Genomic DNA, 18,080 nt, shown 5'->3' on the forward strand with positions numbered 1-18,080 from the left:
TCCTGTTCATCCCACTGATCTGGGGGCTGGAGGATTTACAGGAGAATCCACCACCTGCAGTTCATTTCAGAGCACCTGATCCTTCAACATCTGAACAAGACCATTCCCAACCTCTCTTCATCTTTAAACAGAGTGTTTCTGTTACAGTTTCTTCAAGACTGACATGAGATAAATGAGCCCTGTTCTGATTGGCTGTCCTGTAGGGCTGTATATGAGCAGAAACTTGAAGATATTGTATGTTTTATGAATTTTAGGAAAACTCATAGTGCAAATATTCATAAAATCTGACTACAATAAATAAATCAGACCTGTGGATCTAAAGACAGATTATAACACTGTGCACCTAAAATCCTTTCATTTTCCCCCCAAAAATCGTAATATACGGATATTATTATATGCAATATACGTAAATTGAGACGTACATATAACAAATAATTCTTAATAATAAAATAAAATAAGCAATTGCAGTTTCCAAATCACTGTTTTTTTTTTGTTTTGTTTTTTTGTTTTTTTAATTTGGACACACGAAGCAGAATAATGTGTCTGGTGACTTGTACTTGTTCAAACTATTTAAAATAGGGTGAAAATTCTAAGTAAGTGTTACGTCCTGGCCCTGTCTCTTGTCAGTAGTTTTCCACCACATGTGTCTCATTTGTAGCTCCACCCCTTAGCCCCAGGTGTTTCCACTTTTAGTGTGATTCCTGTTTGTATACATAGTTCCCCTGTGCCACCTTGTCTTCGTCGTTCTTTGCACCAACTCCTGTCGTTTGTCTCTCTCAGTGTTTCTTTGTTTCATAGCCTTCGTGTTCCTAGCCTTAGTCCTCTGTTATATATATATATATATATATATATATATATATATATATATATATATATATATATATATATTCTTGTTTGTTTCTTGTTCAGTTCTGTTTTGTTTATTTAGTTCCTAGTTTATTCCTTGTATATATCCCAGCCCTGTTTAGTTTGTATTATTTTCAGTTACTTGTTTGTTTCCTTGTATAGCCTCCCTGTTTGTTTTATGTTATCGTTACACCCTGTTTGTTTTGGTTTGTTTTCTTGTTCTTTGTTTGTTTGTTTGTTCATTATTTATTTAATAAATTAATCATTTATTTCTTACCTGCGATTACATCCGCCTCCTCATCTCCCTGCCTGGCCTTCCTGACAGTAAGACTGATTAGGATCATTATTCATAAAATAAGCAAAATAATCTTAGACTTTCACAGTGCTTAGTATGTCAACAATCCTTCTTGAGAAAAAGATATAACTTATTGCCTTGAAATTAGATGATTTTATTTGCTAAGATTTAGTTTTCTGCAATGTTTAGATTTCTAATCATTTTGTTTAAAATTTTCTCCAAATTTTTCTCTTATAATGCGGTGGGCCTTATCTATGAAATTTACCAGTCAGGTATTAAGGAGCAGTAAAGCCACTACACATAAGTACAGCATTAGAAACATTAGCATTAGCCACTAACCGCAGCACTAGCCCTTTTGCTGTTCAGAGGTGAGTATATTGGACTGTAGTCTGCGTTTTTGCCGTGTTAAAACAAGCTACGTGGATTGAACTGCTAGCTAATTTCACCCTGGGTTACCGGAACACTCAGGGTTTCTCAGTGTAGTTCTATCGCTAGCGCTGCAGTTAGCGGCTAATGCTAATGGTAATGCTGATGCACTCAGTTTCAATCCTGGAGAAATCGAACTGAAAACTCCCTCTTAGATAAAATATTAGAAATCTGTACTTTTACTGTAAATAAGTGTAAGTGCTTTACTCACCCAAATAAACATATTTTTTTTTAGGAATTACAGTTTTGTTTACTTTAGGCTCTTCCCCAGCTACACCCTTGCTCACTTCAATGTAGGCATCCGCTTATGTATTTAAATAGACTAGAAAATAGATATTTATTGATAGTGTACCTTATATTTGTCTAACACTAATTATTACAGTTAAACAAATAATTATAAATTGATAGTTTTTTTTATAAAATCGATACAGTACTGCAAAACAAAATTATGCAATATTTCCATATATTGACATTTTTTACATCCCTTCTGTCCACTATTGTGCCTCATTCACAAAGCCTTCAGAGCTAAAACCCTCCTGAGAACTTCAGTATTAATAGGCTGTAGTAGAGTAAGAAGACAAATATATGTAAATGAGCTGGTTCCAGTCACATCATAAAAACAGTCATTTTTAAACGGGCTGTTTCCCCAGCTTTCCTCTCCAGAACTGTATGAACCGTGGACCGAGCAGTAAGTTTTGAAACTTTAGCAGTGAGGAAAATTCAGTTTTCCATTATATGAGATTTTTATACAGTGTTTTTTTCAACTGTCAAAATTCTTAAAGAAAAAAATACAGCAGAAACCCTTGAGCTGGCAGTATCCAGTACTTCAAATAACAAAAGAGGGGAACAGATAAAAACAACTCGGTGCACATTTCTCTTACTCAGCACTGCTGAAGGGCCACTCTGGGAATGTTATGTGTGGACCAATCACAATCAGTGGGAGGCTTCAGATTTACGGGTCCTTTTTAGTGGCTGGAGCACACTATAGTATAGGTAAATTGAGACGTACATACTTATATTAAGCAATAAAAATCTCTTAAATCCCTTAATCTCATAAAAAAAAAATAAGCAATTGCAGTTTCCAAGTGAGTAAGATTTATATCATGCAAATCACTTATTTGTTTTGTTTCAGTTTGAACACAAGAATCAGAATAACTTAAAGTCAGGTGACCTGTGCTTATTTTGAGTTCAAATGACTTACAATAGGGTGTAAAATCTAAGTAAGATTGATTAAGATGATTATTCTTAAAATAAGCAAAAAGTCTTAGACTTACACAATGCTTAGTAAGACAAAAATTATTCTCAGAGAAAAAAATACGACTTATTGCCTTGAAATGAGATAATATCATTTGCAATGATTTAGTTTTCTGCAGTGTTTAGATTTCTAATTATTTTATTTCAATTTTTCTCCTATTTTTTTCCCAATTCTCACCCATTCAGCTGCTACTCAGCTGTATATCCCCTGTCACTAGTGATGCCACAACACAAGGAGGGTGAAGACTAGCACATGCCTCCTCCGACACAAGTCAGTCAACGCCTCTTTTTGACTTGCTGCTGATGCAGCATTGTCGAGTATTATCACAGCGCACTCGGAGGAAAGCGTAGCGACATGGTTCCGATACATCAGCTCACAGATGCCCTGTGCTGACTGACATCACCCAAGGAGTGATGAGGAGAAAGAGCGCCATCTACCCACCCAGAGAAAGCAAGGCCAATTGTGCTCTCTCAGGGCTCTGGCAGCTGATGGCAAGCTGCATGACCAGGATTTGAACCAGTGATTTTTCTCGATAATAGTGGCAGAGCTTAGAGCACTCTCTCTACCAGTTAAGATGATCCTAAAATGCCCAAAGATGATGATGTCAAACAGTAAAAGCCGCAGGTTTGTTATTATAGTTGTGAAACTATAATATGGGATAATGGGATATTAGCATGCGATTCTTCATCTTCTCAGGCTGCTCATCTCTCTGAGAGTAAAATGAGTGAAGATACTGCAGGTGTTCAGTAATTATAACCTGCCATCTTAACAAGGAGAAGCAGTAGTGTTATAGTCTCACTCAGCTCCATGTTCAGCATGAAAGCCTGTCCGCATGTAGGCCAATCCGCTGTATCTGACAGGTAAAATTAATGACAGAAAGGTTTCAGGCCAAATTACATCTTCCGTTTTTTTCTTTTTTTTTTCTCCTTTAACTTTTTATGAAGCAGTTCAGCACTGGAAACATGCCATGTCTTTTATTGATGGCCGAAGACGTTCATTTCCAAGCTCATGTCGGAGCCCAGTCTGGCACGTAGGATCACAGCCTCCCCTTAAGTGACCTGATCTCCTGCCTGTAGTTTCAGCCCAGCCAGTCAAACCGCCCTAATTTACTGAAGGAGATGGAGTTTCACAACCAAATATACTGGCCTGTGAAAGCAACTTTTAAAAGTTTACAGTGTGAAGAGAGCCAGGCTGTGTCAGTCATCCGGATAGGTGATCCCTCTCTCAGGCCTCCGCTCTCTCCGCCGCTGCAATATTTATTATCCACCGGGCTGCTGGTGTGGATAAGACAGGCTTAACTATGGACCAATCCCGTTAGTGACACCGGTTATCAGTTACCTTCCCAGAAGCATATGAGAATATGAACAATATGAACACACCTGACCACAGGCTCTTTGTTTTTATTCAGATGACATGTAGGGATGCACCGGAACATGTCAACAGAACATGTTGAGCTATATAGCATTGATTTTGTCTGAAAGAATAAACTGCAGATATTTTGACAATAGTTCTACAATTGTTCTACGCTAGGAATGCACTAAAAAATAAATTGGATTGGATCATTTGTGTAAACAAGGTTCAGTTTAAGTTATTCTGTCTTTTCACATATTATGTTTGTTAAGTTTATTCAAAATACGATCTTATAATTTCCTGCCTTTTGACCAGCAAGCAGTTAGACAGTTGTGCCACCCTAGAGTTTACTACCAATCAGCAAGAGCAAAGGCTGTTGTCATAGTAATTCCCTCTGTGCTTGCTTTCCAGCATCCTTTAGTTTTTGGGAGTTTTTTTTTTTTTTTGGTTGTGGGGTGGGTTGTATCACATCTGTATCGCATCATTAAAATCTTTATTATTATTTTAGTCTGTTACAGTCAGGGAGAGGAACATAGACTTTATAAAAAAATATTTTTTACTCTTAACTCATTTAATAATGTTTTAGAGACTTGATTAAAAATGTGGTTTTCAAACTGAGATGCAGAACTGAAAAATGTGAGTTATAACAATTTCAGACAGGGATGACTCGTTTGGCATCCAAAAACATTTCCAATTTTGGCAAAAATAAAGAAACCAATTCCTAGTTGCAGTCAACTTAGACATGTTCCAATGTGTAAAACAACAAAGGCTGTGCCTGTGTTCGGCAAGCAAAATATTTGGCAACCAAAAGTTGTATTGCAGTGTTTCCTCTAGGGTTAGGTTTTTTAAGCAGTAGTACTGCAAGCACTGAAAAAAATATCATTAGCAAAAACTAGACAAAATATAAATGTAAATTGAGACATAAATGCTTAAATTATGCAAAAAAACTTCCAATGGGATAAGCACATTTTTCTTAGGAAGATTTCTTAAAATAAGCAATCAATTCATTGAAATCATATTATATGTGAAAAAAGGTCTTTGGTCTTGTGCAGCTCCACCAAAGTTTGAACAATGCACAGTAGCAGCATTTGGGTCTGCAGTGCCAATGATAGACATGACCTTCTCCTTATTACTCAAAGCACAAACACACTATTTTATATAAATTTTATATTCATACTGTATTGTCTTTAATCTCCACCTATAGCCTGATTTTCTGTTTTCTCACCCTCAGGTTCCTCTCTAATACGACCTTTACAGGACTGACCGGTGCGGTCAGTGTGCAGCGCAACATATCACGGGTCCTCACCTCACAGCGCGTCCACGTGTGGAGTCTGCGGAGGGACGCTGTGGGTCAGCCCACCTGGGTGACGGTGGGCAGCTGGGAAGGTGGTCAGCTGGAGGTGGAGGAGCAGGGGCTGTGGCAGGGCTCTTCTCGGCGGCATCGGGCCGATGGCCAGAGGGGACGTGAGGGCAGTCGGTGGAGGGCTGGCTTCCCCGTGACGGGCAGCCGGGTGCGAGTGGTCACCCTGGTGGAGCACCCGTTCGTTTTCACCCGGGAGGTGGACGAGGACGGGAACTGCCCTGCTGGTCAGTACTGCTTGGATGCAGGGACCAACAACTCAGACACTCTGGACCGGTTCTTTACGAGTCGGGCGCAGGGGAACAACACTTTCCTCCCGCTGGATTACAGCAAGTGCTGCTACGGCTACTGCATCGACCTGCTGGAGAAGCTGTCCGAGGACATGGATTTCGAGTTTGACCTCTACATAGTGGGGGATGGCAAGTACGGGGCGTGGAAGGGCGGGCGCTGGACGGGGCTGGTTGGAGACCTGCTGAACGGTGTTGCGGACATGGCCGTCACCAGCTTCAGCATCAACTCAGCACGCAGCAAAGTGATGGACTTCACCAGCCCCTTCTTCTCCACCAGTTTAGGCATACTGGTGCGCAGCAAGGACACAGCGGCCCCCATTGGAGCCTTCATGTGGCCGCTGCACTGGTCCATGTGGGTGGGAATATTCGTGGCGCTTCACATCACCGCACTCTTCCTCACTCTCTACGAGTGGAAGAGCCCCTTCGGCATGACGCCGCACGGACGCAACCGCGTGAGGGTCTTCTCCTACTCGTCAGCCCTCAACCTGTGCTACGCCATCCTCTTCGGCCGGACTGTCTCCAGCAAAACGCCCAAGTGCTGGACCGGTCGCTTCCTTATGAACCTGTGGGCTATCTTTTGCTTGCTGGTTTTGTCCAGTTACACGGCCAACCTTGCTGCAGTCATGGTCGGGGAGAAGACTTTTGAGGAGCTTTCTGGAATACATGATGCCAAAGTGAGATCTTTACTTTTTGCTATGATTTATTTATCTACAGGGGTTGGACAATGAAACTGAAACACCTGTCATTTTAGCGTGGGAGGTTTCATGGTTAAATTGGACCACCCTGGTGTCCAATCTTCATTAGTTGCACATTGCACCAGTAAGAGCAGGGTGTGAAGATTCAATTAGCAGGGTAAGAGCACAGTTTTGCTCAAAAAATTGCAATGCACTCAACATTATGGGTGACATACCAGAGTTCAAAAGAGGACAGATTATTTGTTCCCGTCTTGCTGGTGCATCTGTGACCAAGACAGCAGGTCTTTGTGATGTATCAAGAGCCACGGTATCCAGTGTAATGTCAGCATACCACCAGGAAGGACGAAACACATCCAACAGGATTAACTGTGGACGCTGTAAAAGGAAGCTGTCTGAAAGGGATGTTCGGGTGCTAAACGCTCCTGTTTCCACCAGAACTGTCCGTCAGGACAATAAATTATTGTGGTTTTAAACCAGGTGTTTCAGTTTCATTGTCCAACCCCTGTATCTATATACAGTATATAAATCCATTTCTTATTCATAACTTTAGTCCTGCTTTATAGTTTGATCTAGATCTATGTGGTGCCAAGTTCATTGAACAATATACAAAAAACTGAGTGAAAAAGTACATTTTCAAGTTTTAGTCAACCTAGACAAGCTCAGTGTCCAAAGTGTAAAACAACAAAGACATGCGTTGGCAAACTAAAATATTTGGCAACCAAAAGTCAAATCACCAAAAGTGTTTTCTGTAGGATTGGGGTTTTTTTGTCAATTTGACTATTTTTATGTATCCCTGCTTGTTCTATTGAAGAATACAATTACATGTTCAGGATTTTTCAGAATCCTCTAACAGAGTATGAGGTATATTGTAACTGTACGGCTCTGTGAGCTCAGTAGGCTGTGAGGAAACAAAAATAACGTAATTAAACAGTAATTAGAGGTGCTTCAATATGAAGGTTGTTTGTGTACATATCATCTTCGACAAGCTGCGGTTACAAACTGTCCAAACAATGCACACAGTGCTGTGATCCGTAAAGCCATAAAGTGAGAGTGCAGACTGCAATTGCTTTCATTTAAATGCTTTGCCAGGCTGAATATCTACATTGTAGTCTTTCTAAATGATGCTTAATGTACAGCTCTGGAAAAAATTAAGAGACCACTTCAGTTTCTGAATCCGTTTCTCTGATTTTACTATTTATAGGTATATGTTTGAGTAAAATTAACATTGTTGTTTTATTTTATAAACTACGGACATCATTTCTCCCAAATTCCTAAATAATAATATTGTAATTTAGAGCATTTATTTGCAGAAAATGAGAAATGGAATAACAAAAAAAGATGCAGAGCTTTCAGACCTCAAATAATGCAAAGAATAAACGTTCATATTCATAAAGTTTTAAGAGTTTAGAAATCAATATTTGGTGGAATAAACCTGGTTTTTAATCACAATTTTCATGCATCTTGGCATGTTCTCCTCCACCAGTTTTGCACACTGCTTTTGAATAACTTTATGCCACTCCTGATGCAAAAATTCAAGCAGTTCAGTTTTGTTTGATGGCTTGTGATCATGCATCTTCTTCTTGAGTATATTCCAGAGGTTTTCAATTTGGTAAAATCAAAGAAACTCATCATTTTTAAGTGGTCTCTTATTTTTTCTAGAGCTGTAGCTTGAATATCATGATACATATTCCATGCCGTTAATGATATGTATCAATTTGTTTGTAAATGCAGCTCCATCATCCATCCCACGGGTTCCGCTTCGGCACAGTGCGTGAGAGCAGTGCTGAGGACTACATGAAGAAGAGCTTCCCCGAGATGCACGAGTACATGAGGAGATTCAACGAGCCCACCACCCCAGACGGTGTGGCTACTCTCAAGTAAGAGACAGATCACGGCATCCATCAAAACACTGCTGAGCCTTCCTGACATGTTTATGTCAAGTTGCAAACATTTAATCTCTTGAAGAGTTTGAAGAGTTGTTCTCCTGCAGTCCCTGAGCCGTCTGCTCTTTACTCTGCTCTGTACTGTATCACACACAGCTCAGTACAGCTCAGAAAGAGCTTCAGGTTAACCTGTAGAAACCTGTTAATAAGAGATATTCAGTTTGCTTTGCTGTTTGGTTAATGCTCGGATGAGTCCTACATTGTAAATGAATACTGAAGTCAGTAACAAACCAAAATGCTAAATGTGAAGCATTTAGGTGCTCTTATCTGGGGTTAAGCTGTTAACTTGTGGTTTCTGAAGATGGTAACTCTGATATCTTATCCTGCGCAAGAGAGGAAGATATTGGTCTTCCTTTCCTGGGGTGGTCCTGATGAGTGCCAGTTTTTAATCATAAGATTTTTGATGGTCTTTGCGACAGAACTCGAGGATACTTTTTTAAAAGTTTTTTTAATGTTTTAGATTGACTGACCTTAATTTCTTAAGTATTTTTTACTTAGTTGAGTAGTTCTTGACATAATATAGATTAGAACATTACTCAAATAGAGTTGTTTACAGTATACCAACTCTACCTTTTACAACTTTACAACTGATGATGTAAAACACATTAAGTAAAAGGCATGAAATTCAAGTAATTAACTATTGGTAAGTTCAGCACAGCTGAAACCTATTCCAGGTGACTTTACCTCATAAAGCTGACTGAGTTTTCTCCAGACAAGATGTGCAAAGCTGTCATTTAAGCAAGAAATGCTACTTTGAAGGATCTAAAATATATAAAACATATTCTTGTTTGTTTAACAAATTTTGGTTTAATGAATAATTCCATATATTTTCATTACTAGTTTGAATAACTTCAGTATTCATTTACAATGTAGGGAACAAAAGAAAATATTAAAAACATTGAATAAGCTTGTGTATCCAAACTTTTGACTTTTGGTACTGTATATTATATTAAACAGTTGTCATTTATATTGGGTTGAAATTTCATTATTGATAGATCAATAGAAGTGCTCAAAATTTACTTAAAAATCCCCCCAAAAAATTGTCATCTAAGCAAGAGGTGCTACTTTAAAGAATGTAAAATATATAAAACATATTGTTTAACACTTTTTTTCTTTCCTAAATAATGACATGTTTTTTTGTCATAGTTTGGATGACTTTAGTATTAATCTACAAATGAACATTTTAAAATAATAAAAAGAAAACACTGAATTTAAGGTGTGTCCACACTTTAGCTTTATTCCGTCAGAATTTATTTTACACTGGGACCATTATTTCTGTCTTGATTGCCCATCTCTCTGTGTGTTTTTCACTGAACCCATAAATGCTGTAGGTATGGCAGGGGACACCCTTGGGTATCTTGATTATTTTAGTGAAAATGAAGAAAAAAAAACACTTAAAAATAACATCCTTCTATTAGGCTGATAAACAACATTTGTGTGTTAGAAGGGAACTTATTTTGTCTGAGAAGATCTACAAAACATGGCCGGATGTTTCTAACCTTTTTTGCGTCTGACTGTAGGAATATAAACTGTTATTGGCTCAGGTGTCCAGATGGGCAGTATTGATGTAATAGCAGTTCACATTGACCTGACTTTGCCTTATGTTTTTATAAAGGCACACAGATCTTATCAGGTCAGGAGGGGAACTGCTACCGTACTGTTGTGTTTGTATGTGTTGTGTTTGACAGTAGTGGGCACTGATATAAATAGCAGTGCACACTGTGTTTTTTTTTCTTCTTCTTCTTTTTTATCAGTGAGGAGAGAAGGTTTGGGAATCCCTGTCTGCTCACAACTCAGTATGCTTGGAGAGCTGTTTTGTTGTTGCGGTGCTGTCACATCTGTACAGAAGTGTGTCTGTGTGTGTGTGTGTGTGTGTGTGTGTGTGTGTGTGTGAGAAAGAGTAGGCCTGCATAAAAATATATAGCTAGGACAGTCTTTGTTCCTACCTTTGTGTCCAGATTCCTTCCAGTTCTTTCTCTGTCAATAGAAGTTTCTCACAACTTAGTAGAAGTTCGTCTTGCAGCTCAGCAGATGCACTTGGTTTTACGGCTTGGAGATAAGGATAATGGCAACCAAAAGAGGTGGCCTAAATCCAGATCAATCACCAGATTATAAGGCACACTATAAATCCAAACTGTGTCCAAACTGCAGCCTGTGGGCCATTTTCCTTTCCTTTTTTTTTAAATGGCCCACGAGGTGTTTTAGAAATAAAATGAAAGTTAGCCCACTATTAAGCAGGTTTCTTTTTTTTTTATAATTTTATTTATATTTTTTCCCATTTTCTCCCCAATTTAGCACAGTCAATTACCCAACCTACTCACTAGGACTCCCCCTATCACTAGTAATGCCCCAACACACCAGGAGGGTGAAGCATAGATTGTATATAAAGATGGACGCCGTGTCGCCGTTCTCATTCATTCAATGAAAATGAAGCCAAAAGTTGTCTGTTTTGCCATTGAAACCTATGGGGGTGGGTGGGGTTACACAGCTTTCTGCAGCCGAACAGCAGGGGGCGCCCGACCTGTGGTGGCTTCACTTTTGAGAGACGATGCTCTGTCCAGCTATATACAGTCTATGGGGTGAAGATTAACACATGCCTTCTCCGATACATGTGAAGTCAGCCACCGCTTCTTTTCAAGCTTCTGCTGATGAAGCATTGCCGAGCAGCATCACAGCACACTTGGAGGAAAGCACAGCAGCTCGGTTCTGATACATCAGCTCACAGACGCCCTGTGCTGCAGACATCACCTTTTAATGATGTGGGGAAAGAGCGCCATCTACCCACCCAGATGGAGCAGGGCCAATTTTGCTCCCTCTGAGCACCGGCAGCTTGATGGCAAAGCTGCATGAACAGGATTCGAACCTGCGACCTCCCGCTTATAGTGGCAGCGCTTAAGTCCGCTGAATCACTTGGCACGCCTTAAGCAGGTTTTTATAATGTGAGATTCAAAGTTTGAATGCTAGGTGTCGCTATCATGGCAACTCCAAAAAAACGGAAAATAGACCGCAAATGTATATATTTCTCCTTCCGGCCCCTAACAAGAAAAGTTTGGACACCACTGCTATGAATAAATGTCTATTTTCTGGTCTGTTTTCATATATAAGTCGCACCGGATTATAAGGCACAATAAGTGACACTAGTAAGGATGCCTACATTGAAGTGAGCAAGGGTGTCGCCATGTTTCCATTCTAAAGGGGGAGTTGGGGGAAGTGTCTTAGTAAGAAAACTTAATTTAAAAAAATATATATATTATACAAAGTCAAACAGGCACACAGACGATTGTTGGGGAAAATTAAAGGATTTTAAGTGCACCTTATAGTGCAAAAATATGATTATTACTTAGGAAATGTATAGATAACCAACTTTTCTACATGTACTTCGTATTTGTATTAATTGACAGCTTTGGTTACTGCAGTCTTGTAACTGATGTAAAATTGGTGTTTTGAGGGGGCGCCAAGTGGTCCAGCGGTCTAAAGCGCTGCCACTATGAGTGGGAGGTCGCAGATTCAAACCCCAGCTCATCCAGCTTTGCCATCAAGCTGCCAGCGCTCAGAGGGAGCAAAATTGGCCCTGCTCCCTCCGGGTGGGTAGATGGCGCGCTCTCCCCTTATCACTTCTAGGGTGATGCCAGCGCGCTGGCTGCTCAGCAATGCTGCGTCAGCTGACTTTACATGTATCGGAGGAAGCATGTGCTAGTCATCACCCTCCTGGTGTGTTGGGGGATCACTAGTGATAGGGGGAGTCCTAATGATTGGGTTGGGTAATTGGGCTTGTGAATTGGAGAGAAAATGGGAAAAATTAGAAATAAAATTATATATATATATAAAAAAAAATTGGTGTTTTGTGTTAATTTACAGCAGCATATCAAAACTGGCAAAAATTGAAAAACATAGTTCAAAGTTTTAGTCTCGTTACCATCACTTTGGTGTGGATTTAATAGAAGCAGAAGAGTCCAATTAAAACAAACTGCATCAGATTTGTGGTTTGTAGAGTTGATTCTCGTCCACAGATGGTGGGATTAGGGCACAAAGTTGCCTTCCTCCGTTCATATCAAACTCAAGTTGTTTTTTTTTTATTTTGAGGGAAAATCTCATGCTTGTAATTGGAATAAGGACTTCAAAGAGAGTGTAAGACCTCAGTACAACTGCCAGACCTTTTTTAAGAGCTTCCAGTTGGTCAGCAGATTGGTATTAGCGTGTATCAGTGTGTGTTTATTTAATGTGTGTACTTGTGTCACAGTTTTAAAGATGATTCAAAACTCAAAGAAGGCCAACATAATAGATGCTGCAAATATTATAACTGATGTTTTTTTTCAGCTGCTTTCAGAAGCGGGCGTCCTCTTTAGCCGTGTATAACTTCGGACAGTTCCTTTCACAGAACTATCGTAGGACGTCTCCGAGACTTCAAAAAGATCTGCTATTTACTTGCAGTAAAACTAATACCCCCTTATCTCATTGAAATTTTAACAACTTGGGACAGAATTAGGGAGCTATTTTTATGCAAAAGTTGCAAGCAGTTCCACCCACGGGCAAAAACCCTTTTTTTATATTATTTAATGTTTTATCCGCCATTGTGCTGCAGCCCTTCTGGTGCCACCGGTCTTTTGATGGCTCTATTCAGACCACTGTGTATTAATTTTCCATCTCGTTTAGTGTGGCGCGAGATTTATGGCCGTGCTTGCTTAGGAACAGTTAGCCTGGACAAATGATGACTGTGTTCCATTTGCAACAGACGGAGAGACGCAATCTGACTGATGAAAAGCTCGCTGTGAATGTTTAATGAAAAGAAGAATGGGCAGAACGCTCACGCAGGGAGGAGTGTGTGAGTGTGTTGGTGTTAGTGCTGAGCGATAAATCCTCTGTAAGAATGGTTTGACAGAATAACACAGATTTTTAGATTTAGGCAATAATGGTAGGTAACTATTAATAGATATGAAACTAATAGATAAAGTATTGCTTATGTGCATTGGATAGTGTTATATATTAAATTTTGTGAACAGTTATAGGAGTAAAAACACTCCTTTTTAACATTGAAAGCAAAATGTGAGTGTTATATTAGATGTATGTTATACTAGATCAAAAAGTCAAAAAAAGCAACACACAAATTTTTGGGCACCTAAATAATAAACAAAAATAGATTATAGCACTCAGATATCTTTCATTATATAAGGTCTCTTTAATTAGTTTGTTGAGGCTAAAAATGTCTAAGTGGGGACAGGATAAAGTAATCTAATTAAGCACTTGAGGTTCATGCTATAAAGTGTAATATTGGCACAGCTGTGCTGCGGTCATAGCCGTAGAGTGCATCGCTACCTGCACAAAAATGATAACATTAATTAAAGAGTAATCAGAAGAAATTATAACTCATATAATTCAGTGTCAATTTTTTTTAAGCAGCCTGGTGCCCTGAAAAGTGCATTTAAATTATGAAACTTTAACTTTGGATTTGGGCACAACCCCCAATTCTTTTTTTTTCTTTTCATTTGTCTAAATGTTGATGTTAGCCTGTCCCAACTTCCTGAAAGTCTGAACCATTTAGAAAATAAGTCTTTACACTAAAAACAAACTGAAACTAGAGAATAGCAGATAGCAAATCTCACTTAGGCAATTTCCCAGATCGCCAACACTCCTCTTGCCACGTATAATATTTTGCATGCCACTGTATGTTGGGTATAAAAAAAGAAAAGAAAACTTTTAAGTTCTGAATTTTGCCCTGGTACCATTAACAATAATGTTAAGTTTACTTATAGTGTGTGTGTGTGTATGTGTGTGTACATGCCATCCTATAACCCCTCTCTCTTTGTGTTGTGAAGGACAGATCCCCCCCAGCTTGATGCTTTCATCATGGACAAAGCTCTGCTGGACTATGAGGTGTCCATCGATGCTGACTGTAAGCTGCTGACCGTTGGGAAACCCTTCGCTATTGAAGGTTAGATACACCTCTCTCTCTCTCTCTCTCTTTTCTTTGTTACAATATGATACACAGGTAATTCCATATCGACACCTTCCTAAAATAAATCTCATAAAAAAAATATATGCCAGTTGTTATGGCTGTTTAAAAAGTAGCACTGGTTTAAGAGATTAGCCTATCATGCAGACTAGCAGTAGAATCAACCAGAAACAATGCTAATTCAAAAAATAGAAATTTAAAAAATAAATACTGATTGAAAAGACATTTTAACAACATTTTTACAGCCACAAATTGTAGAGCATTTCTAGCTAGCTAGCTGTATGGGCATTTGGTTAGCTTTTTGCTAGAGTAAAACACTTTAATAAAACTCAATAAGACCAAAAAAAATGCAATATTTATAGCCTATAGCCTTTATTATTAAGAAGTGAGTTTTATATTAGATTAAAAATCTTGGTAATGAGCTCTGATTAAAAAAATGGACATTTTATTTATGTACTATGGTCAATTTATTTATTATTTTGACATATTCATAATAAATTAGCTTAATTAACACTTTTGAAATAGACCATTATTTCAATGGGGTAAAATCAAATGATCTGATCAACTGAGGGTATAGGATATTTTACCACAGATGTCCAGAATATGAAGAGTTGACAAAGGCAAAAAAAATCTATGTTTGCCAAATTGGCAATTATTTAAGTTAGGTAACATATACAATGTATAAAATGCTTATATATACCCTGCTTTAGTTGTTGTTGCCTGGGATGAATCGTGTGAAAACTGAAGGTTGTGCCAGGTCTCTCTGAGCATCACTGCCACTTCAGCATCCCTAAAAGCTAAATGGCACTGGCAGATAGGATGCACACCAGGTGATACAAATAAAACTCTGTATAAGGCTGGATACACCGTGTGAGAAAGAACACTTAGGTAGACAAGGACAGCTTGACACTTCGATTTCCCATCAGCCCTCTGTTTGACAACAAAGACGAGCCACTTTGAATATAAAAAATGTGGGGTATGTTGAATCTCAGCAGAGACACTGACCAGGTGAAAAGACAGTGATGAACACTGATTATCTGCGTACAATGACAGCTGCCAAGCAGTGGGATATACATATTAGTCAGCAATGTGATGTGCTGGAAAAGGCAAGATTAAGAATCTGAGCAACTGTGACAAGAGCCTGAGAGATATGTCTAAATGACTGCAGAGATATTGCTGGAATGTAGTGGTTTAGTATCTACCACTGGTTCCTACCTAGTACCTGGTTCCTTCCTGGTACAAGGAAACATAGGAGGGTCAAGGGTATAATCACAATCGCAAATAACAATAAAGAAACATTAAATTATGGTTGCATTCATTTTTTTTTATTGTTGATGATGGAAAAATACATTTTAAACAACTTTTTTTAAACATTGCCTTATAGCTATCGGTTAGTGTTGAAATTCTGACATTGAATAAATATTCTTTTAAAGGTTTTTTTTTTTACGATTGTGGATTGTGGATTCCTTTATTAATTATAGCCTTAATTCTTTTTATTAACATAAAACATAAAAATGTTATTCTTTTACAACAGAATAAGCACTTTTCTATGTGGGACATGTTTTATCCAAAATTCTCAAGAATCAAACTAAACTAAAGAATTAAGAATTGGAGTGTATTGGCTCATTTTACATTCCACTGAAATGCAGACCTGTTTCTGTCAAAAGTAAGTGTCTCTTTGTCAGGTTGAAAGTTCTGAGGCCTTCCAGACTCTCTGGTGATTGTAAGAAATGGGGTTTTGCAGAAATAGTGTCCCTGAGCTTTTGAACAGGCAGTGTATCACAGCGCAGGGTCAACTCTGTGCCAACTGTAGCTCCAAACTCCACTTAGTGACTCGATAGCTGTACGGTTCTATTTTTGGAACGAGCGCGAGAGAGAGAGATTTGGAGAGAGAGAAGGAGAGTGAGAGTGCCCTGTCGCATATTTTTCATATTTTAAACTTCTTAGCAAATTTCACAGTTCGCCAGCTTTGAAATAGCAAAAAAAAATGTCTGACAGATATCTTTCATGAGGCTCGCTCCCCCACTTTTGGATTGAAGCAGCGATTCTGCAGCGCAGCCCGTGCTGTTTTCCTCGCTCAGCCTGCAGGAACAACAGGTTTTTCCCCCTAAGGGCCTCAAGAAAGGTTCCGTCGCATTTCTCCAGGGGAAAAGAGATGAGAGGAAAGGAGCTTGCAGGGTTCAATAAAGTGGGAGGGGGTGGAGAAATCTCTCTTCCCCGTGCAGCCATACGGTTTGGAGCTTTCTCAATTTTACGGGCCTGACACCGAGATGGGATTCCAGAGTAAAACAATAATTGGAGTTTGGCTCAATTAGACCTCTAGCCGCTCGTCCTACTCCCCTCCCCACGTTAATTATGTGCCTTACCTCGTGGCTCTCTCCTGATTTCTGGCGGCTGGATTTTCGTCTTCCCGCTGCTGACTCACTCTGTGTCATGGTTCATTCAGCTCCTCTACATTAAATTATTACTGTGACGCGGGGCTAGCAGACACAAACACATCGTTCCTGATCCAGGAGCTCCACTGGGTCTCTGCTCAGACTGTAATTCATTTGTCCACTCAAAGCCCTAAATATGAAACTCGGGACAGAAAAAATACAAATACAAAAAAAAAACAATCTATGAAAATACCTCCCTCACCCTCTTCAATCAAGTCTCAGAAACATAGTATTTATTTTTTTTAAAGGCATTAATGTAATATGCAAGTGAAAACAATTAGGCCGAAAATTAAAAAAAAAAACCTAAATGGATGTCCGGGCAAAACACAGAATAATTCAAAAATTCAAAAAATGACTAACTTATTTTAAATCATATATCGTATTTCCACTAAAGTTGGAATTTTTAAAGCAATGGCAGTAGCCCCACACTCTATATCTAGGGCACTATAAAATCTGTTTTATTTTTTGGTAAAGTTTTATATTTTTCTGTTTTCAATTTTTATCTTTTAAAGTTGGTCATTTCTGATTTTTGATATTATTTATAATACTGATGTTTGGTGATTAAAAAAATGTTCCAATTAACGAAGAATGCTCTGTATTTTAAATTAAATTATTATAAATCAATCACATTTAATCTTATTCATCACCAAAGTTGAATTTTAACTAGAATCACACATGCCAGAGTTTATTTTAAGGAGATTCTAGGCTACTCAAATACGTTTTAAAGAGTAACAATACTCTAAGACACTCATGTTTTACATTAATAACTGAAATGTGTGTTGCTCTGTAATAATACAATATACGAGCCCTGCTTAACACGCTTAAAAATAAGATGTTAATATTAACACAGTTTAGATATTTGACCATATTTGAAATATTTACCATACCATATTTAGTAAAGATTAAATACAATTAAAAACTGAATTTTCTTTATTATTTTAGTCAGTGTGGTCAAAATTATTTTTAACATGTTTTCTTTAATATTTTTTGCCCTGGGGCTTCTATTATGAAGCCCAAAATGGTGGACTAGCCTATGATCTAACTGGTGATGCTAGCTGTTTTCCAAGGTAAATTAATGGTTGATGTTTGATAACTGTTTGATGGCACTGTGCTGGTTAGATTGGTAGGTTCTGTGGTTGTATGATATGATACATGGTTTATGGCTATAGTTCACTCTAGTCTTCAGTTATTTACCTCAGAACACCAGAATCCAGCTAGCAGCTCAATGCTAGCTA

General features: G+C 38.5%; 1 protein-coding gene across 1 annotated transcript in view; it reads left to right on the forward strand.

Moving 5' to 3' along the window:
• Positions 1 to 18,080, forward strand: part of grin3bb (glutamate receptor, ionotropic, N-methyl-D-aspartate 3Bb) — a 119,710-nt gene that overhangs the window by 82,510 nt on the left and 19,120 nt on the right. The window contains exons 3-5 of the mRNA XM_007240182.4: positions 5,404 to 6,496; positions 8,249 to 8,394; positions 14,274 to 14,389. Of these exons, the coding sequence (XP_007240244.4) occupies positions 5,404 to 6,496; positions 8,249 to 8,394; positions 14,274 to 14,389 (1,355 nt within the window). The remainder of the gene's footprint in view (positions 1 to 5,403; positions 6,497 to 8,248; positions 8,395 to 14,273; positions 14,390 to 18,080) is intronic.

Source organism: Astyanax mexicanus, chromosome 16, assembly GCF_023375975.1.
Source record: "Astyanax mexicanus isolate ESR-SI-001 chromosome 16, AstMex3_surface, whole genome shotgun sequence".
Lineage (NCBI taxonomy): Eukaryota > Metazoa > Chordata > Actinopteri > Characiformes > Acestrorhamphidae > Astyanax > Astyanax mexicanus.